Source organism: Panicum virgatum, chromosome 3N (genome assembly GCF_016808335.1).
Source record: "Panicum virgatum strain AP13 chromosome 3N, P.virgatum_v5, whole genome shotgun sequence".
Lineage (NCBI taxonomy): Eukaryota > Viridiplantae > Streptophyta > Magnoliopsida > Poales > Poaceae > Panicum > Panicum virgatum.
Genome location: NC_053147.1, coordinates 15,409,424 through 15,425,149, shown reverse-complemented (window position 1 = coordinate 15,425,149; position 15,726 = coordinate 15,409,424). Strand labels below are relative to the sequence as shown.

At 50.2% G+C, this 15,726-nt stretch overlaps 2 protein-coding genes across 3 annotated transcripts; one reads left to right on the top strand and one right to left on the bottom strand.

Moving 5' to 3' along the window:
* Positions 1-3,820: 3,820 nt before the first annotated feature.
* LOC120664587 (putative glucose-6-phosphate 1-epimerase) lies at positions 3,821-7,139 on the top strand. Of its 2 annotated transcripts, XM_039943862.1 has the most exons (8): positions 3,821-4,544; positions 4,658-4,732; positions 5,245-5,301; positions 5,469-5,632; positions 5,961-6,095; positions 6,199-6,301; positions 6,532-6,631; positions 6,730-7,139. In XM_039943862.1, exons 1-8 carry the CDS (start codon positions 4,428-4,430, stop codon positions 6,933-6,935), a joined length of 957 nt encoding a protein of 318 aa, XP_039799796.1. In that variant the 5' UTR covers positions 3,821-4,427; the 3' UTR covers positions 6,936-7,139. The 2 variants fall into 2 exon arrangements, with proteins under 2 accessions (XP_039799796.1, XP_039799797.1); XM_039943863.1 differs by lacking the exon at positions 5,961-6,095.
* Positions 7,140-7,721: 582 nt separating this feature from the next.
* Positions 7,722-9,452, bottom strand: LOC120664586. The gene is made up of 2 exons (XM_039943861.1): positions 8,347-9,452; positions 7,722-8,114 (listed from the first exon to the last, which is right to left on the bottom strand). The coding sequence occupies exons 1-2, from the start codon at positions 9,310-9,312 to the stop codon at positions 7,962-7,964; spliced, it is 1,119 nt and encodes a 372-aa protein (XP_039799795.1). The 5' UTR covers positions 9,313-9,452; the 3' UTR covers positions 7,722-7,961.
* Between the last annotated feature and the right edge of the window lie 6,274 nt (positions 9,453-15,726).

Genomic DNA, 15,726 nt, shown 5'->3' with positions numbered 1-15,726 from the left:
GGATGCCTGCACAAAACTGCAGCGGGGTTTGATGGACTCCGGTGGTATTGACAGGAGTATGTGCCCGTATTTCGCAGAAACAAAAAAGAGCATCCGCGTTGACTATTTTTGTTTGAAACAAAAAAAAAGGATCCAACTATAGCAGTGACGACGTCCGGCTCATATCCTAACCCCACTTTGAGTCTTTGACCATTGTAAACAGCCGCTTGTAATTTCTTTCCCAAGTCAAAGGCAGACGCCTTTTAGGATGTCGAATTGTCGACGCATGGATCCCTCGCCGAGTCACAAGCAAAGGTGCTACGCTTGCTTCAAATTGCGGGCGCATTATCCATGTAGTGACGCATTTTGCGCTGCGCTAGTGCTTGCTTACTCGCGGTTAACTGGGAGATTAGGTTTAAAAAACGGATCAACGAGAACGTTCTTGCAGGTTTTTTCACCTGCAGACTTTGTGCTAAGCCTCTCACCAAAAGAGGCCGGGGAAAAAAAAGAAAAAAAGGCAACGGAACGGAACAGTACTATGAACACAATCAACACATGACTTTTTCCAGAGTCCTAGATTGCTAATGAGCGTATGATAAATATCTAAAAATCTAGCTGAACGCCTCAACCCAAGCCAGGGGATACACGTGACTCCGGCACGCTGACTAAGCCGCCACCTCTTTACACGGCGGACGAGGCTGATCCTGGCACGGACTCGCAGTCAGGCTCGCACATGCTCCGGACCCAACAACCGAAGGTGACTTTTCAGGGGCGAGCTCGAACTCTTTCCCGAAAGCTTCCGAGCCCCTGACTCATCGATGACACACTTTTGGCAAGATTATCCGTTGCCGTAGAAGAAAGCGCACACGCCTGTTTTTGAACAAAGTGGTGGCCAAATGGGCCCTAAAAGCCCTGGCTAGAGCCTAGAATAAGCAGGGTTTACCCACATCAACGCACAGCTTTTTGTTCCACCTGCATGGCGCTCTAGTGGAGTGGTCTATGGGCACTCTTTCCCTGCCCTGCAGGCTGCAGCACTGGTTGTCGGTGTGTGCATCCAAACGAAATACGCTTATCGCCACGAAGATAAGGAAAAGAGCAGTCAGATTGTGTCATCGCGAAGATTTGATGGCAGAAAAATACGAAGCTTCAGCAAACGCCAAAAATGCTTGGAGGCCAGAAAACTTGACCTTTTTTATTCACTTATGGGAAGGGAAAAGCGGACAAGCGCGCGCAAAGAGCCTGAAAGAGAAGCCGTACACACGAAACCCAAACTAAAAATTACTCCCTCCATCCTAGAATGTAAGCATTGAAGAGTTTAAAATTTATACCCGAATAAAAAGCATTCTATGAGTTTTGGACAAATATTAAATGAAATCATTTAATCCATGGCTCTTAGCTGCATCCTTACCTTTTTTTTTCATTCTCTCGCTGTTTAATATTAGAAGCAACTTTAATTGCAGCCGGTTAACAAAGAGCCCTTGAGGATACATACGTCTTTTGTTCTCTCCTTTAATATGTCCTAAGGCTTTATTTAGATCCCAAAAGTTTTGTAGCGCTACAGTAGCTTCAAACGTTTGATCATTAATTAGGGGTATTAAATGTGGATAAATGACAAAACTCATTCCATAATCCCGGGTATAATTATGAGACAAATCTTTAAAGCCTAATCGGATCATGATTATATAAGGTCGTGCTACAGTAAACAATCTCTAATAATAGATTAATTAGACTTAATAGATTCGTCTCGTGATTTCTCGTCCATACGTGTAACTAGATTTGTCGCTGCGGGAAATGAGCGACTACAAAACTACTCGATTGCTTGATTGTTGTGCGCTTGATCGGATATGGTCTAGTACGCAAAGACTCTGAGAATTTAGATTGGTTCGGGCCTAAAATGCCCTACGTCCAGTATGGGGGTGGTGTTCTTGCTCTATTGCTCTCGAGTCTGGGTGCTCAAAGTTCAGAGGGGAGCTTACAAGATGGTCTAGTAGTGTCGAACCCGTGAGAGTCCAACCACCTTTTCCTACGTTGGGGGCCTTCCCTTTTATAATCCAAGGTGGGGCCCCCATTTACAGTGATCTAGCGTTGTGCCTTTGCACCGTCGGGGCGCAAATCGTCCTTGTCAGTCGTCGGGGCCCACTCAGTCGGTCGGGAGTGGGCGAGCTTGATCCTGGCGATCTTCTGGCACAAGGAATGATCCTGGCGATCTCCTTGAGTGGTGTGTTCCCCTGGCGCTGTCCCATCTTGGCTCAGTCGGGGCGGCGCGACCACCCGGTCGGTCACTCGGGGATCTCCTTCGGTCTTGTCCGCCGGAGCCTGGGTTTCTTACCTGGGGGGCTATCTTGCGTAGCTCTGTCACCAGACGGCGCGCCTGGTGAGGGGTGTCTTACCGAGTCCTGGCTGGGAGCGTCCGGTCACAATCGCTGGCGTAATGGAGTGGTGCGCAGAGGCGACCATCATTACGACGAGGGGAGGCAACGTCTGTGGACGCCCCCTCCCATTGTGTCAAGGGGCCCACGCAAGTGGCGCTGTCCCCTTGTTAGGGAGGCCTGCTGGCTTGGCCCGTGCGCAAGATAGAGGGATTCGGCGCCTTGGGGCTTGCACGGAGGCTGTCTTGGCCGGCACGCCTGCCAGGGGGCGCGTGCGCCCTTGGAGCGCACGTCTCGAGCCACCAGCCCGGCCTTGGCCCGGGTCACTAGGTCGGGGAGCCGCCACGTGTCTGGGAGGTCGGGCTCCCAGACCCGTTCGCTTAGCAGCGAAGGCAGTCCCCCGCGCGGCTTACCAGGCTGTCCCGTCCTTGGCCCAATAAGTCTGCTGGGCCTTGCGTCACGCAAGTTGGGCCCGCTAGGGACCCCTGGTTTATTCCCCCATCAAGATTTATAATTAGATTATGTTTAGTCTTTCTAATCTTCGGTTGAAAATTGCTACAATAAATTTCGTCCAAATTTTTATAGGATCTAAACAAGTTCTAAAATTGCTAGAATGTCTTATTTTGCAAGATGGAGGGAGTACATTCTTATCTTTCGGAAAAAAAAGCTACATTCTCAAGCACCGATTAAAAATGGTTTATTTACACCTTCGTGTCAGCAATTAAATCAGGATAGGTAAAACTAACTGTTAAGGAACACTTAGATAAAAAAATGCTCTCGAATAACAGCATTCCATAAACCAGGTTTGGGAGATTTTATGATGCCCGGAGTTCTATTTGGAGTCCCATCACAAGGTTACTGGTATACTGTTATCTCATTGTCATTAAGGATGGGAGAATCAAATTTCAGAAACTATATAAGGGAGCAAATATTTTTTTGTGAATAATTAAATTTAGCTAATTAGTGAATACCCCGGAGTAGAGGTTACCTTTCTGAAATAACCGATGGGTTGACCACTTGACCTTTCCCTTCTTTGTCATTCATCATTTCTGCTTGTGTAGACAGTATGATGAAGCTTAGGATTTAGGAAGGATGAGCATGCACCCTGGCATTTCCCTTTTAGGTAAAAAATGCCTTAAAAATTGTGCCAAAGTAACCATTAGTAGCCAGTCGCTTGCACCTTAAGTTTAGACCGCCGAGGATTTCCTAGACTTTTCCACCCTGCAAACCTGAGCCTGAAAACCCTTTTGCTCCCGTAAAGCGGCGGAGCCGCCGGGGGCACGTGTCCGTGGCGGACGGCCGCGCCCGCGCCCGCGCCCGCGCTTGGACTCACTCCACGGGGGCCCCCGGGCTCCCGGGCCGTTCCTACAGCTCTCACACGGCCGCGCCCGCGCTTGGACTCACTCCACGGGGGCCCCCGGGCTCCCGGGCCGTTCCTACAGCTCTCACACGCACGCAGACGCAGGCGCCACACCACGCCACCAACACCATCTCGCTCCCTCGCCTTGGATCCTAGCGCACGCGCACTCCCGTTCTCCGCTCCACCGACCACCGCCCGCTTCCTCTTCCCCCCATGGTGGCATTGTGAGTTTGTGGCCGTGCCTCCAGGTGGTCGCGTCGCGCGCGCACGCTCCGCCGCTGCGCTTCTGACCCCTGTCGCCGCGCCGTGGCGTGGCGTGCGGGCTTGCCGATCCCTCTCAGGTCTTTACGGGTTGTTGGGAAAGCGGAGGAGGTCAGGAGGAGGAGGAAGGCCGCCGCTGCCGCTAGCGCGCGCTAGGTGGCTCGGCTCACGGGTTCTAGGCCGCCCCGCGGCGCGCGCCTTTCTTTTCACTCACACGGAAAGTGCCCGTGCCCGTGCCGCCCGCCCGCCGCCCCGCGCGGCCTGGCCGTAACATCCGAACCGCCCCCAATGGCGACACCACGGGCTCCTCAACACCACCACCACCACCACCACCCTCTTTGGTATTAGTAGGAGCGGCTGCAGTCCAGCGCCCCCACTCGTCGGTCTCTCCCCCGCCGCGCGCGTGTGCTGCTCTTCTTGCGCCGAGCGCTGCTTGCTTGGCGCCGCGCCGGTTGTCGATGAGCATGGGGCGCTTCGCCAACTCGACGGATCCGAGGTCGGGGCTGGAGGTGCTCAGGGACTGGAACGGGGTCGCACAGGTCGTGCTGCGCTCGCCCAAGGGAGCCTCCGCGCGGGTAGGATTACCGACCACGGATTTGTTTTACTGACCGATCGGCTTGGCATTGCTTGCCTTGGTGTGGTTCTGACGGGGTTTTGCCGCTGCTGGATTGGTTGGTTTGCATTGCAGGTGAGCCTGCACGGCGGCCAGGTAGTCTCCTGGAGGAACGACCGCGGCGAGGATCTCCTCTTCACCAGCAGTAAGGTGACTTTTTTCTCTCTCTCCTTCATTTCCCCTCCTTTCATTCTTTCCGTGTCCAGTAATCTGTAATACCTGGAAGTTTCTGATAGTAATCTGGGTGCACCTAGTCAGATTGTGGGAATATTCGTTCATACGGTTAACTTCTTGTGGTCAAGCTGGTGAATGCTCTTTGATCATTCTGTTGGAGGTGTAGTATGCGTTTCTGAAATTTACAGGCTGGTGGTAACTGTGTTCAAATGGTCTGGGATGCATAACATTAATTTGTATCGAGACACTTGCCACTCTTTCTGTAGTCCATCCTGATGGCTGGAGAAGGCAAATGGTAAATCAACTTTTGCTATGTTCCCTGTGAGCTGGGACTAATTTGTGGTCCTAAAGTCACATAATGATTTCCCTCGGTTTCCTGTGCTGAGTTCCTTTTTCTCATCTTGATGGACAGCCCAGTGGTGGGCCTGTTGTCTTCTATTTGCTTCAATGGTCTCAAGCACTTCATGTCTGTTGTTTCTGACGTGCAGGCAATCTTCAAGCCGCCAAATGCGATGCGAGGTGGAATTCAGATGTGTTTCCCACAGGTACTGCAGTATGCCCCATTCTTCTCATGGTTTTCTATTGGATTGCACGTTTCTGCTGTAATTTTGAATTTATCCGCAACATACAAATTTATATGTAAGATGACTAATCGAGAGGGGAGCTACTTGTCTTCTTCGTTGCGCTTCTGATAACTTAAAACTCCATGCAGTTTGGGTATTCTGGGACATTGGAAAGACATGGATTTGCAAGAAACAGGATATGGGCCCTGGATGATGAGCATCAACCAATAAATCATAATGATAACGTTAGCAAAGTTTCTGTTGACCTTATACTAAAGCCATCTGAAGATGACCTCAAGTGCTGGCCACATTGGTATGCATCTGTTTCCAGTTATCTGTGTTTGCATTCCTGTTACTATGTGTAAATTATGTTGCAATTAAATGTGGGCTAGACGCCAGATTTCTGTTAAGTATTGCATCATCAAGATGCGTCGTTTAAATACTGAAGCTGGGCATTTCTGATAATATTGTCTGGATGCAAAATTTTGACAATATTATGCTGCCATATTTTCAAATGGACCCAGATTTCTTCTCATGCTGAGTCACAAGTTCACAACATGCAAAATTGAGTTCTCGTGGTAATTGTATATCTGTGTTCCTTCATATGAATCTCCTCATGTACAACTATAATTTGGTTGCAGTTTTGAATTCCGTCTGAGGGTCTCTCTTTCAAAAGATGGGGACCTGTCATTAGTCTCACGCATCAGGAATGTCAATGGCAAGCCATTCAGTTTCTCATTTGCTTATCACACATATCTTTCTGTTTCTGACATCAGGTCAGGCATTATTTGCCCAGCAAGCGATTGTTTGTACCTCACTATCTAACTACTCCCTTCAGTGACGTTCCATGAGTGACATGCTATGTCTTGTTAATTCCAGTGAGGTGAGGATAGAAGGTCTGGAGACCCTTGATTATCTTGACAATCTTAGCCACAAAGAACGGTTTACAGAACAAGGAGACGCCATAACATTTGAGTCAGAGGTGAAAATTTCCCCCAGTACTTTAAAGGATGCATTGATGATGTAAAACTATTTAAATCTGCTCAAAGTAGTGGAAACCTAAGTCTTGCAAGTTTCCGTGGTATACTCAATCATATAATTGTGCTAGCTTTTATGGATGCTTAAGCATAACTGTAGAAGATTCTGTCTAAAAAGCTCAAGATTTCTAGTAGTTAGTGGTGACCCGTTGTCTTTTGTTCAATTGCTATACAGGTCGATCGAGTCTATGTTAGCTCCCCAAATGTAGTAGCAGTTCTTGACCATGAGAAGAAACACTCATTTGTGATAAGAAAGGAAGGACTTCCTGACGTTGGTAAGATACTTTGCCCTTAGTATAGTCACCTACCAGAAAATCAATTGTTAACAGCACGTCGGATTTCTCATTGTAACCACTGTCTGTATCCCTGTCAGTTGTATGGAATCCGTGGGAAAAGAAATCAAAGACTATGGTGGACTTTGGTGATGAGGAGTACAAGCAGATGCTTTGTGTTGATGCGGCCGCGGTGGAGAGAGCAATCACCCTGAAACCAGGGGAGGAGTGGACAGGGAAGCTGGAGCTTTCTGCAGTTTCATCCACCAATTGCAGCGATCATCTTGATCATCCCGTCAGCATCTAGCGTGTAATGTGGAAGTTCACATTTCTTAGTGCTATATGTATTTGCCTCATAAGAGAAGTAAGAACCTCCTTTGTACATCAGGGATAAGTAGGTGCATCTATGATCAGTCAGCTGCTCAAATTGATTCTAGAATCGAACAATTCTATTGTAACCTGGTCTCTGGAATCTCAATAATGATAGTAGCGCTTTGCTTCAGGCACAATGCATCCAAATGGCAATATTAAGTTTCTGGCTTAGTTTTCACAAGATTTCTAGTTATATAATGTAGTCATGATTTGCCTAGACATCCGAAGAAATTGTAGCAGAACCAGTAAATGACATCCTCCACGGTCCACATTGATGCCTCCAACAGTCAGTGGTCATTGTAAAAGAAACATCAATCGATATGCAAAGCTTCTGGTAATATAATCAATCATTGGCACGGCAAATGATAAAACAGGCAAGATTGACCAAGAAGGAAGTCATTTCCCTGCCTTCTTCCGTTCCAGAACAGAGAGAATACAAGTCGACCTCTCCAGTTTAGTTGAAAAAGGAAAATGAAGAAGGCTTATCCTCACGAGTTCAGAAAAAGGACCAGCTAAGAGAAAAATGAAAATGCAGAGAATAATACCGTGGGTTGTTTCCTGCATTTATTCTTAGTAAACCAGAGCAGAGGTACTCGACTAAATCAGTTACCCAATGGTAAACAAATTTCAGGGAACAGAGGGTACTGAATCACACAAGTTCAGATTCCAAGCAATCTAATTCATTGTTAGGGTGAAATCATAAGGAAAAACTCTGATCACAAACACAAATATTTCAGTATGGTTTTTTTATTACTTCTCACTAGGTCACAACCGGTAACCATTTATGCATTCAGGATCAGGGGGCGCAAACTGATAGAATCCCAAAAAAGTACAGGAAAGTATAGAAGCGCAAGGCACGGCAATGATCTCAAAGTTTTCAGCAATCATCTTATCTGAACAAAGATTACAGCAATTAGCTCGATCAGCAACGAACACTCGCATCACCTATCTCGCTCCAACATCACATACTAATCGAATGGAGGTAGAGGATCATAGCAAAAAACCTGCCGTCTAAGGGAGAAGCCAAGACAGAGAAGAGTGGTTTGAAGGGCCCTCCTTCGGGAAGAAGCGCTCGACATTGGGAGGCAGCCCTGGCGTCCACTTCCCGGTGTCTCTGCAAGAATACTGCCTCTCATCGACACCTCTCATGGCAGAAGCCAAACTGGGGATGAATAGTCTGATGTGCCCTGGTACATAGGGAAACAACGGTCGACAGGACCTTGCCCTATGCACCTTCCATTATCCACACATGGAAACGGAAGGTCATGGACTATCCTATAGGAATAGTGAAAGGTGCGGTCGTCGGCGAAATAGACGCTATCTGTGAAGCCTGGGAAAGTGTTTACCTCGTAGCATCTCGAGCATCCTCGGCCGAGGAACATCATTCTTCCATCGAGATCAGGAAGCTCTTCCCAATAGCAGTATGTCATGCCAGCAACTGCGTCGAGGTTAAGCATCCGAGCCATGCGAAACAGTCTGAATCCTGACGTGAAACCAGCACTGGAGTCGAAATCTGGAGACAACTTGACACCCATGAGCAGCTCGCCGCGGGACTGCACGAGGTAGCGACCATAGACGTGCTCGTCGTAGAACCGTCCGTCGTGGCAGAAGATGTAGTGATGAGAATCCAGGCGCACATCTCCGTTGTTGGAAAAGATAGGCTTCCAGGAATGGACATGCTCGTTGCTTGTCAGCACATGGAAAGCGCCGTCGAAGTGAATGATATCTTCAGGATCCTCATCAAAGTCCTCGGGGAGGGGATCCACCGCGTACTCGCCACCGTCCCCGACGGTGAAAAACGCCACCCGCCGCGGGGCGCGGAGGTCCGCCAGGTACTGAACCACGGCCGCGCCGATGCAGTTTGGTTTATCTGGTGAACAGGAGAGCGCGGCGGCGTGGATGTACATCCCGAAGTTGATCTCGCCCCGCAGATCAACGGACTTGTCCGGCAGGCAGTACCCGAATCCGCTGCGGACGTTGGTGGCCATGTTGACGCCGAGGCGGCTGGCGGCGAGTAGGAGCCACCGGCCGTCGTGGGAGCCGAAGTAGCGCGCGCGGCGCTCGTGCTCCGGGGCACGCACGCGGTGCGTGGTGCTTTGGACGCCACCTCCGCATGCGATGCAGCAGAAGTCGGGGCCCTCCACAAAGGGGAAGACGAGCCATGGTAGTCTTCGGAGCAGGGGCGGGGCGTCCTGCAGCGCGAGGGCCTGACGCCACCATCGGCAGGCAAGCGCCATGTGGAGGCGGTCCATCTCGCACGGGAGCCGGGCGGAGATCTCGTGGATCACAAAGATCGGGAGATTTTCCGCCATGGAGAGGAGCGGGGCGAGCGGGAATGGGGATTGGCGGTGGGGTGGATGGCGGAGGTTGGGGGAGCGTGGGAGAGTACTCTATTCTGTTTCGGACTTTCGATTCTGGAAGATCCAGGAGAGAGATCTGTGTGGGATTGGATGCCAGAGATTCGTGTGACATTTATGCAGATCAGCCAGCCCCGGCCGAGCGAAAAAAAAAAGGCGGCGTGAGTGTGCCTGTTGGGCCTTGAGGGCCTGTTTGGCTCCAGGACTTTTTCCAAAAGTCCCTATCACATCAAAAGGAATCTTACTATTTTATATTATTAAATAAAATCTGTTTATAAATGTTTTTTGACAGCTGAGTGCTTTTTCGCGAGACGAATCTAATGAGCCTAATTAATCGATGATTGGCTACAGTGATGCTACAGTACCATTCGCTAATCATAGATTAAGATACATCATTAGATTCGTCTCGCAGTTTAGCCCCAGGGTTCTGCAGTTAGTTTTATAATTAATATTTATTTAATACTTCTAAATACTAAAAAGTCCCTGGGACTTTTTTGAAGTCCCTATTTCTAAACACCCCTGATTGACATCGGCCGGTAAGCCTGTCAAGCTCTGCGTCCTGACCCCGAAACCACCAGCATTGAATCCTAGCGGTTTTTTTATTTTTTTTATTTTTTATATTTTCGTTTTTTACAAAAAAAATATATATTCGTTTTCGAAATTTATATGAATATACCCGGCCGTCCCGCTGCCGGGCGGCCGGGACCTGGCCGCCCGGCAGCCGGGCGTCAGTGACTTATCTGCAAAAAAAAGTCAACAAAAAATTGCGCCGAGGTCCCTGGAGGACCGGCCGCCCGGCAGCGGGGCAGCCAGCCCTCCAGGCCACCCGGCAGAGGAGCGGCAGGCTCTGGCCGCCCGCCTGCGGGGCGACCGGCCCCCCAACCCTATATAAGGTGTTGGCTGCCCCTTACCCCCTCATTTGCCTCACTAAAAATCCAGAAAAAAAAGAAAAAAGAGGGAGGGAGGGAGAGGCAAAGCGGCGAAGCCCTGCCGGATTTTCAAGCCAGCGACTATAGGTAAATAAAATTTTTTACATTTTATAAATAGATTATGTTGTAATTATTTTTTTGAAACAGTAGATTAGCAATCAGTTCAATTATTGTTAGGAGTGATTAGTGGTACATTTAGGTGCACTTACTTATATTGATTAGCATTGATATAGTACATTTAGTGTTAGATTTAGTATTAGAAAATACTAGAAAATTGTTAGAGAAGTATTAGAAAATCAAAAAAATTGCAAGATAATATAAGAAAATTGTAGAAAATGTTAGAAAATTATAGAAAATGTGAGAAAATTGTAGAGAATGTTAGAAAATTGTAGAAAATTATAGAAACTATTTTATTGAAACAGTAGATTAGCAATCAGTTTAATTATTATTAGGACTGATTAGTGGTACATTTAGATGTAGTTACTTGTAGTGATTAGCATTGATATAGTACATTAGCAATCTAATTAATTAATCTTAAAAATTGCAAGATAATATTAGAAAATTTATAAAATGTTAGAAAATATTAGAAATTATTATAAATCGTTAGAAAATCTTAGAAATTATTTAGGAAATATAAGGAACTATTAGAAATATTTAGATGTGTGTGATTGTATTGTATTATTTTGATCTTACGTGGTAGGTATGGCCGGGTTACTCCTGCGTTGCTGGACCCAACAATAGACTCGGGTCACCGGTCCTTCCTTGCGAAGGTTCAGCACCAAGAACTAAACGTGCTGCATCCACATCCACCTACAGAGTTGGTTCCTGTAGATCCACGATGGGTGCCCAGGTGATATGTCGTCTATTTTCTGTTTTTATCCGTTATACATTTCATTATATAATGTATTAACATTTGTACACTGTATGATGCAGGCTGAGCGAGGTAGGTCTTCTCACTGTGGCTCGTCTTGCTGAGAGTGCTTTGGTGAAGCTAGACAGGTCTCTACTTTTAGCTCTCGTTAACAGATGGAGACATGAGACACACACGTTCCACCTCCCTTGTGGGGAGATGGCACCGACTCTACAGGACGTTGCGATGCTGCTTGGTTTTTATAACATCTCGAAAATTCACCAAAACAAATCACTCGCTAAAAATAATTTTCAAAAAAAATTCCGTCGCTGAACTCGAATCGTTTCAGAATCTTTATCTGACCGAGCTCCTTTTCCGAAATCCTTCCCGGCGTTCCGCCGCCCGACACCGAAATCAATCACAGTCCCTTCTCTTTCTTTTCCTCGTCCCACGTGTTGCGCTGCGTGTCGCCCGACCGCCGCGCGTGGTCGACGTCGTCGCGAATCCCGCCGACCGCTGCTCTCTCTCTCTTTTCCCTCTCTCCTTTTCCTTTTTCTTTCCCTTTTCTTCTTTTCTTTTCTCCCTCCTTCTCCTTTCTCCTCTTTCCTTCCTCCTCCCTACTCACGCACAGCCCACCCCCCTGTGCATCCACACGCATCACGCGGGCACACGCATCCCAGATGCTCGCCGCGCCGCTCGCGCCTGCCCGAGCCGTCTTGTCACCCGGTGCCACCTCGCCGCTCGGGCCGCCGCTCTGCGACGCCGAGCTCCTTTAATGGCCGCGAGATGCTCGCCGGCTGGTCACCACGTGCACCCCTCCCCGCACAGCTTGCTCACGAGCATAGCAAGCAAAGGCACGCCTAGCCCGCACGCCAAGCTGCTACGCGTCGAGGCCGTCCACCGCGCCTAGCTGCCGCCTTCCCCACTACGCGTCACTACCCACCTCTGCCGCGCCATCACTCCGGCTGCGTGCCATCGTCTCAGCTACATGCTCGCCGCTGTTCATGTGAGCGCCGAGCTGCTACACCACCGTCCTCGCGTGACACCCACTTGTAGCTGTCGCCGTCCCCGCGCCTATAAAAGGGCGAGCCCGTGCCGAGCTCCGCCACCAGCTCGCTGAGACATCCCACTCCGCCGGCCACCTTCCACCGTGATCCCTCGCTCCGACTTCTTGCTCTGTTCTTCCCCAAGAACAGACTCTTCGTCGATCTCTTGATCTCTCCAACTAGGCCACCTTGGTTCAATTCCTCTTGAGGTAAGCATCTCCACACCCTGCTAGACCATCCCCAACCCACAGCCTTCCCTCTCTGTTCCACCAGTGAGCTCTCCACGAGCTCGCAGGACACCATCCATGGCCGCCCGTGGCCGACCACCTTCCACCCTGAGGAACGAGAGTACTCTATCCTGCTTGTGATGAGTGAATTGTCAACCGTGTGGTGTAATCGTGCGCTTGGTCTTGATTGCAGGTACACGAGCGTCGAGTGTCGACGGGGAGATGTCGTGGAGGTGCTGTGGCCGATGGACCGTGCGGTGGACGGCGGTGAAGGGCAGTCGGGACCGGAGCTCGGACCGAGCGGCAGTTGTGGCATCCACTCCTGGATCAAGGGCGCAAGCGCCGACGGAAGGCGGGTTTCTTGGTTTGCGCCACAAAACCAAGGAGGCGGACGGCGGTTGAAGACGCCAAGTCGTGGAGGCACGGGCGTCGGTCTCAGGACTGACGGAGGCGACGGGCGTCGACGGCGTCTAGGGCCTCGCTGCGGGCGAGGAGGTGACGGGCGTCGGGCGGCGTCTAGGGCCGTCAGAAGGCCGAGGCGGGAACGGCGTCTAGGGCCACGGCGTGGAGGCGGGAATCTTCCCGCGCGTGAGGTTTTGGCGGTTTTCTCAAAACCGGCCACCTACCCGGATTTCGCGGACCCTCCAAAACCGCGGAATGGATCTTCATCAAGACGACGACATCGTGGAGAAGACTTCGTTCCGAAGAAAGAACCTCAGCCGTCGGATGAGATCGTTGTACATGGGGTGCTGCAGGCCAACCGGTCTGACCGGTCTCTGCACCGGTCTGACCGGTCTAACCAACCGGTCTGACCGGTCCAGCGTACCGGTCTGACCAGTCCCGCGGGTATAAATACCCCTTCACTTGTGTTAGGTTAATTGTGGCTTTTGTAATCTGTTCGTGGACTCTCTGTTTCTCCAGGCCGCCGCCCCTGCGTCTCCCTCCCTCTGTTCCTCTCGTTTGAGTTGATTTTGTCCATGGATTGTTGAAACCTTATAAGGGATTTGATTGGGAAAGGAGGCCCTATCCTCCTCGTGCCCTCTAGGCTTTTGATTCGATTCAATCCCCTGGTTTTGTGCCTTGTGCAATGGATTTTCGATTTCCTTTTTGGCACACTTTATTGAGAGGAGGCTACGAGTTCTTAGCTGTGATTTCCGTGCATCTAGCCCTGTCCTACACCCTCTGTAATCACGAGCTCTTTCGAATTCGAGTTCTTGAGTTTTAGAGAAAACCCCAACCCTTTTGATACCCTCTCGAATTCTCAAGAATCGTTGATCTTTAGGACGAGATCTTTTGGAGATATGTTCACGGGGTAGGGGCGAAGCAATCCCCCAAGTTTCTCCGATTTTCGTGGTCGTTTGCTCAAGATTCAACGTTTGAATCTAATTTCTCGGGGGTTTTCTGGGTGCTACCGGTCAGACCGGTAGGCACGACTGGTTAGACCGGTCCAGCGCACCGGTCAGACCGGTACAGCCAGATCAGTTCTGCAGTTTTCCCGATTCGCTTCCGTTTTGCTTCGTGGTTTCGCTCGCTCGTTCGAGGCCTTTTGTGTTGGGCTAGCTTTTCAATAGCTACTCTAAACTTTGGTCAGAACGCTTGAGGGCTTGGGCAATTTTGGGACATAGGCCGACGATTCGAATTTCGAAGAAATTTTGATCGGCTCCCATTCACCCCCCCTCTGGTCGCCGGCTTCGGTCCCACAATTGGTATCAGAGCTTGGTTGAGATTTTCAATACCTTAACCGGTTCGAAAACTACTCGGCGACCATGGCGAGTCTTGGTAAGATCCCGGTGTTTTCTGGCGAGGATTGTGCCTACTGGAAGGTTCGCATGAGAGCCTTCCTGCAGAGCATGGGAGCCGATGTCTGGGAGATTACCACGAACCAGCTTTATGTGGTGCTGGCTATTCGGACCACGCCTCTTCAGGTGACCCAGCACGAGGCTAACGCCAAGGCTGTCAATGCCTTGTTCGCTGGTGTTTCTCGTGTGGAGTTCTCACGCGTCCAGGGTTTTCAGGAAGCCCACAAGATTTGGACGTGCCTTGAGAACTACCACGAGGGTACACCTCAGGTGAAGGCCAGACTGTTCGAGACTCACCGGCGTGAGTACGAGAACTTCACACAGGAGCCGGGTGAGAGCATTGACCTGATGTTCAGTCGTTTTCAGTCGATTGTGAACAAGGTCAATGCGAACAGATCTGCTGGTGCCCTTGAGTACACAGAGCACGAGAAGGCTCTCAAGTTGCTCTACGCACTTGACCGCTCTGTGTGGGATCTCAAGGTGAACACGATCATTGAGTCTGCAGGCTATGAGACTCTGACCGTGAACGAGCTTTTCAGCAAGCTCAAGGCCACGGAGGTGGATAACCAGACACGAGCCAAGTTCAATGGTGCCCCTCCTTCCAAGAGCGTCGCTCTTGTGACTGGCCCAGGTAGATCGAGCTCTAACGCTAACTCTGCTCTTGGCTTTTCTCTTGCCTCTTTGCCTTCTGTTTCAGATGAGCAGCTGGAGACGCTGGGCGACGACGACTTGTGCCTTCTCATCAGCAAGTTCCAGCGCGTCTACCACAACAGGCAGAGGAAGAAGAACCCCGGGTGCTACAACTGCGGCGACCTGAACCACTTCATCGCCGATTGCCCCAAGAAGTCCGACGGTGGCCAGAATAACTCCTTCGACTACTACCGCCACCGCGACTGCGATGAGGGAGGCTCCAACAAGGAGCGTCGGCGCCACAAGCACCGCAGTCGTGACCGGGGATGACGCATCGACAAGGAGTCGCTCAAGAAGCGCTTCCAGTACAAGGCCAAGAAGTGGGAGAAGGCCTTCCTGGCGCAGCTCAGCGACCTCGACAAGAGCTCCGACACCGACCGCTCTTCTTCACCGACCTCCGACGACGACGACAAGAAGAAGAAGAAGCGGGACATGGAAGCCACCGGCTTCATCGGCCTTTGCTTGGCGGCCGGTCGGCGCAAGAGCTTCTGCACCATGGCGGGCGAAGCTGATGGTGCTCGTGCGTCTTCAGGTGGACATGCTACACCGACACACTCTGGCTCTTCTCCTGGATCCGAGAGCGATTCAGAGGTAAACTCCACGATCGACCTGCTTGATACAGAGGTTAGGGAGTTGTACGCCGCTCTTGACAACCAGAAGAGGCTGCTTAAGGAAGCAGCTAGAGAGCTTAGAAAGCTTAGGGCTGAGCTGGCTTGTGCTAGGGAGAAATCTAGTGAGGATGAGTGCGCTGGCTGCATATCTCACATGAACGATCTTGTTGCTCTCCGTGCCAAGCATGATGAGAACGTCACGAACTTAGATGTTGCT

Bases quoted from the DNA above. Each gene is read 5' to 3' on its own strand.
- LOC120664587 (XM_039943862.1), top strand. From the start codon at position 4,428: ATGAGCATGGGGCGCTTCGCCAACTCGACGGATCCGAGGTCGGGGCTG. The intron at 4,545-4,657 runs GTAGGATTACCG...TTTGCATTGCAG, and splicing joins CCAAGGGAGCCTCCGCGCGG to GTGAGCCTGCACGGCGGCCA. The intron at 6,302-6,531 runs GTGAAAATTTCC...ATTGCTATACAG, and splicing joins CCATAACATTTGAGTCAGAG to GTCGATCGAGTCTATGTTAG.
- LOC120664586 (XM_039943861.1), bottom strand. From the start codon at position 9,312: ATGGCGGAAAATCTCCCGATCTTTGTGATCCACGAGATCTCCGCCCGG. The intron at 8,115-8,346 runs GTAAACACTTTC...GTATTCTTGCAG, and splicing joins GATGCTCGAGATGCTACGAG to AGACACCGGGAAGTGGACGC.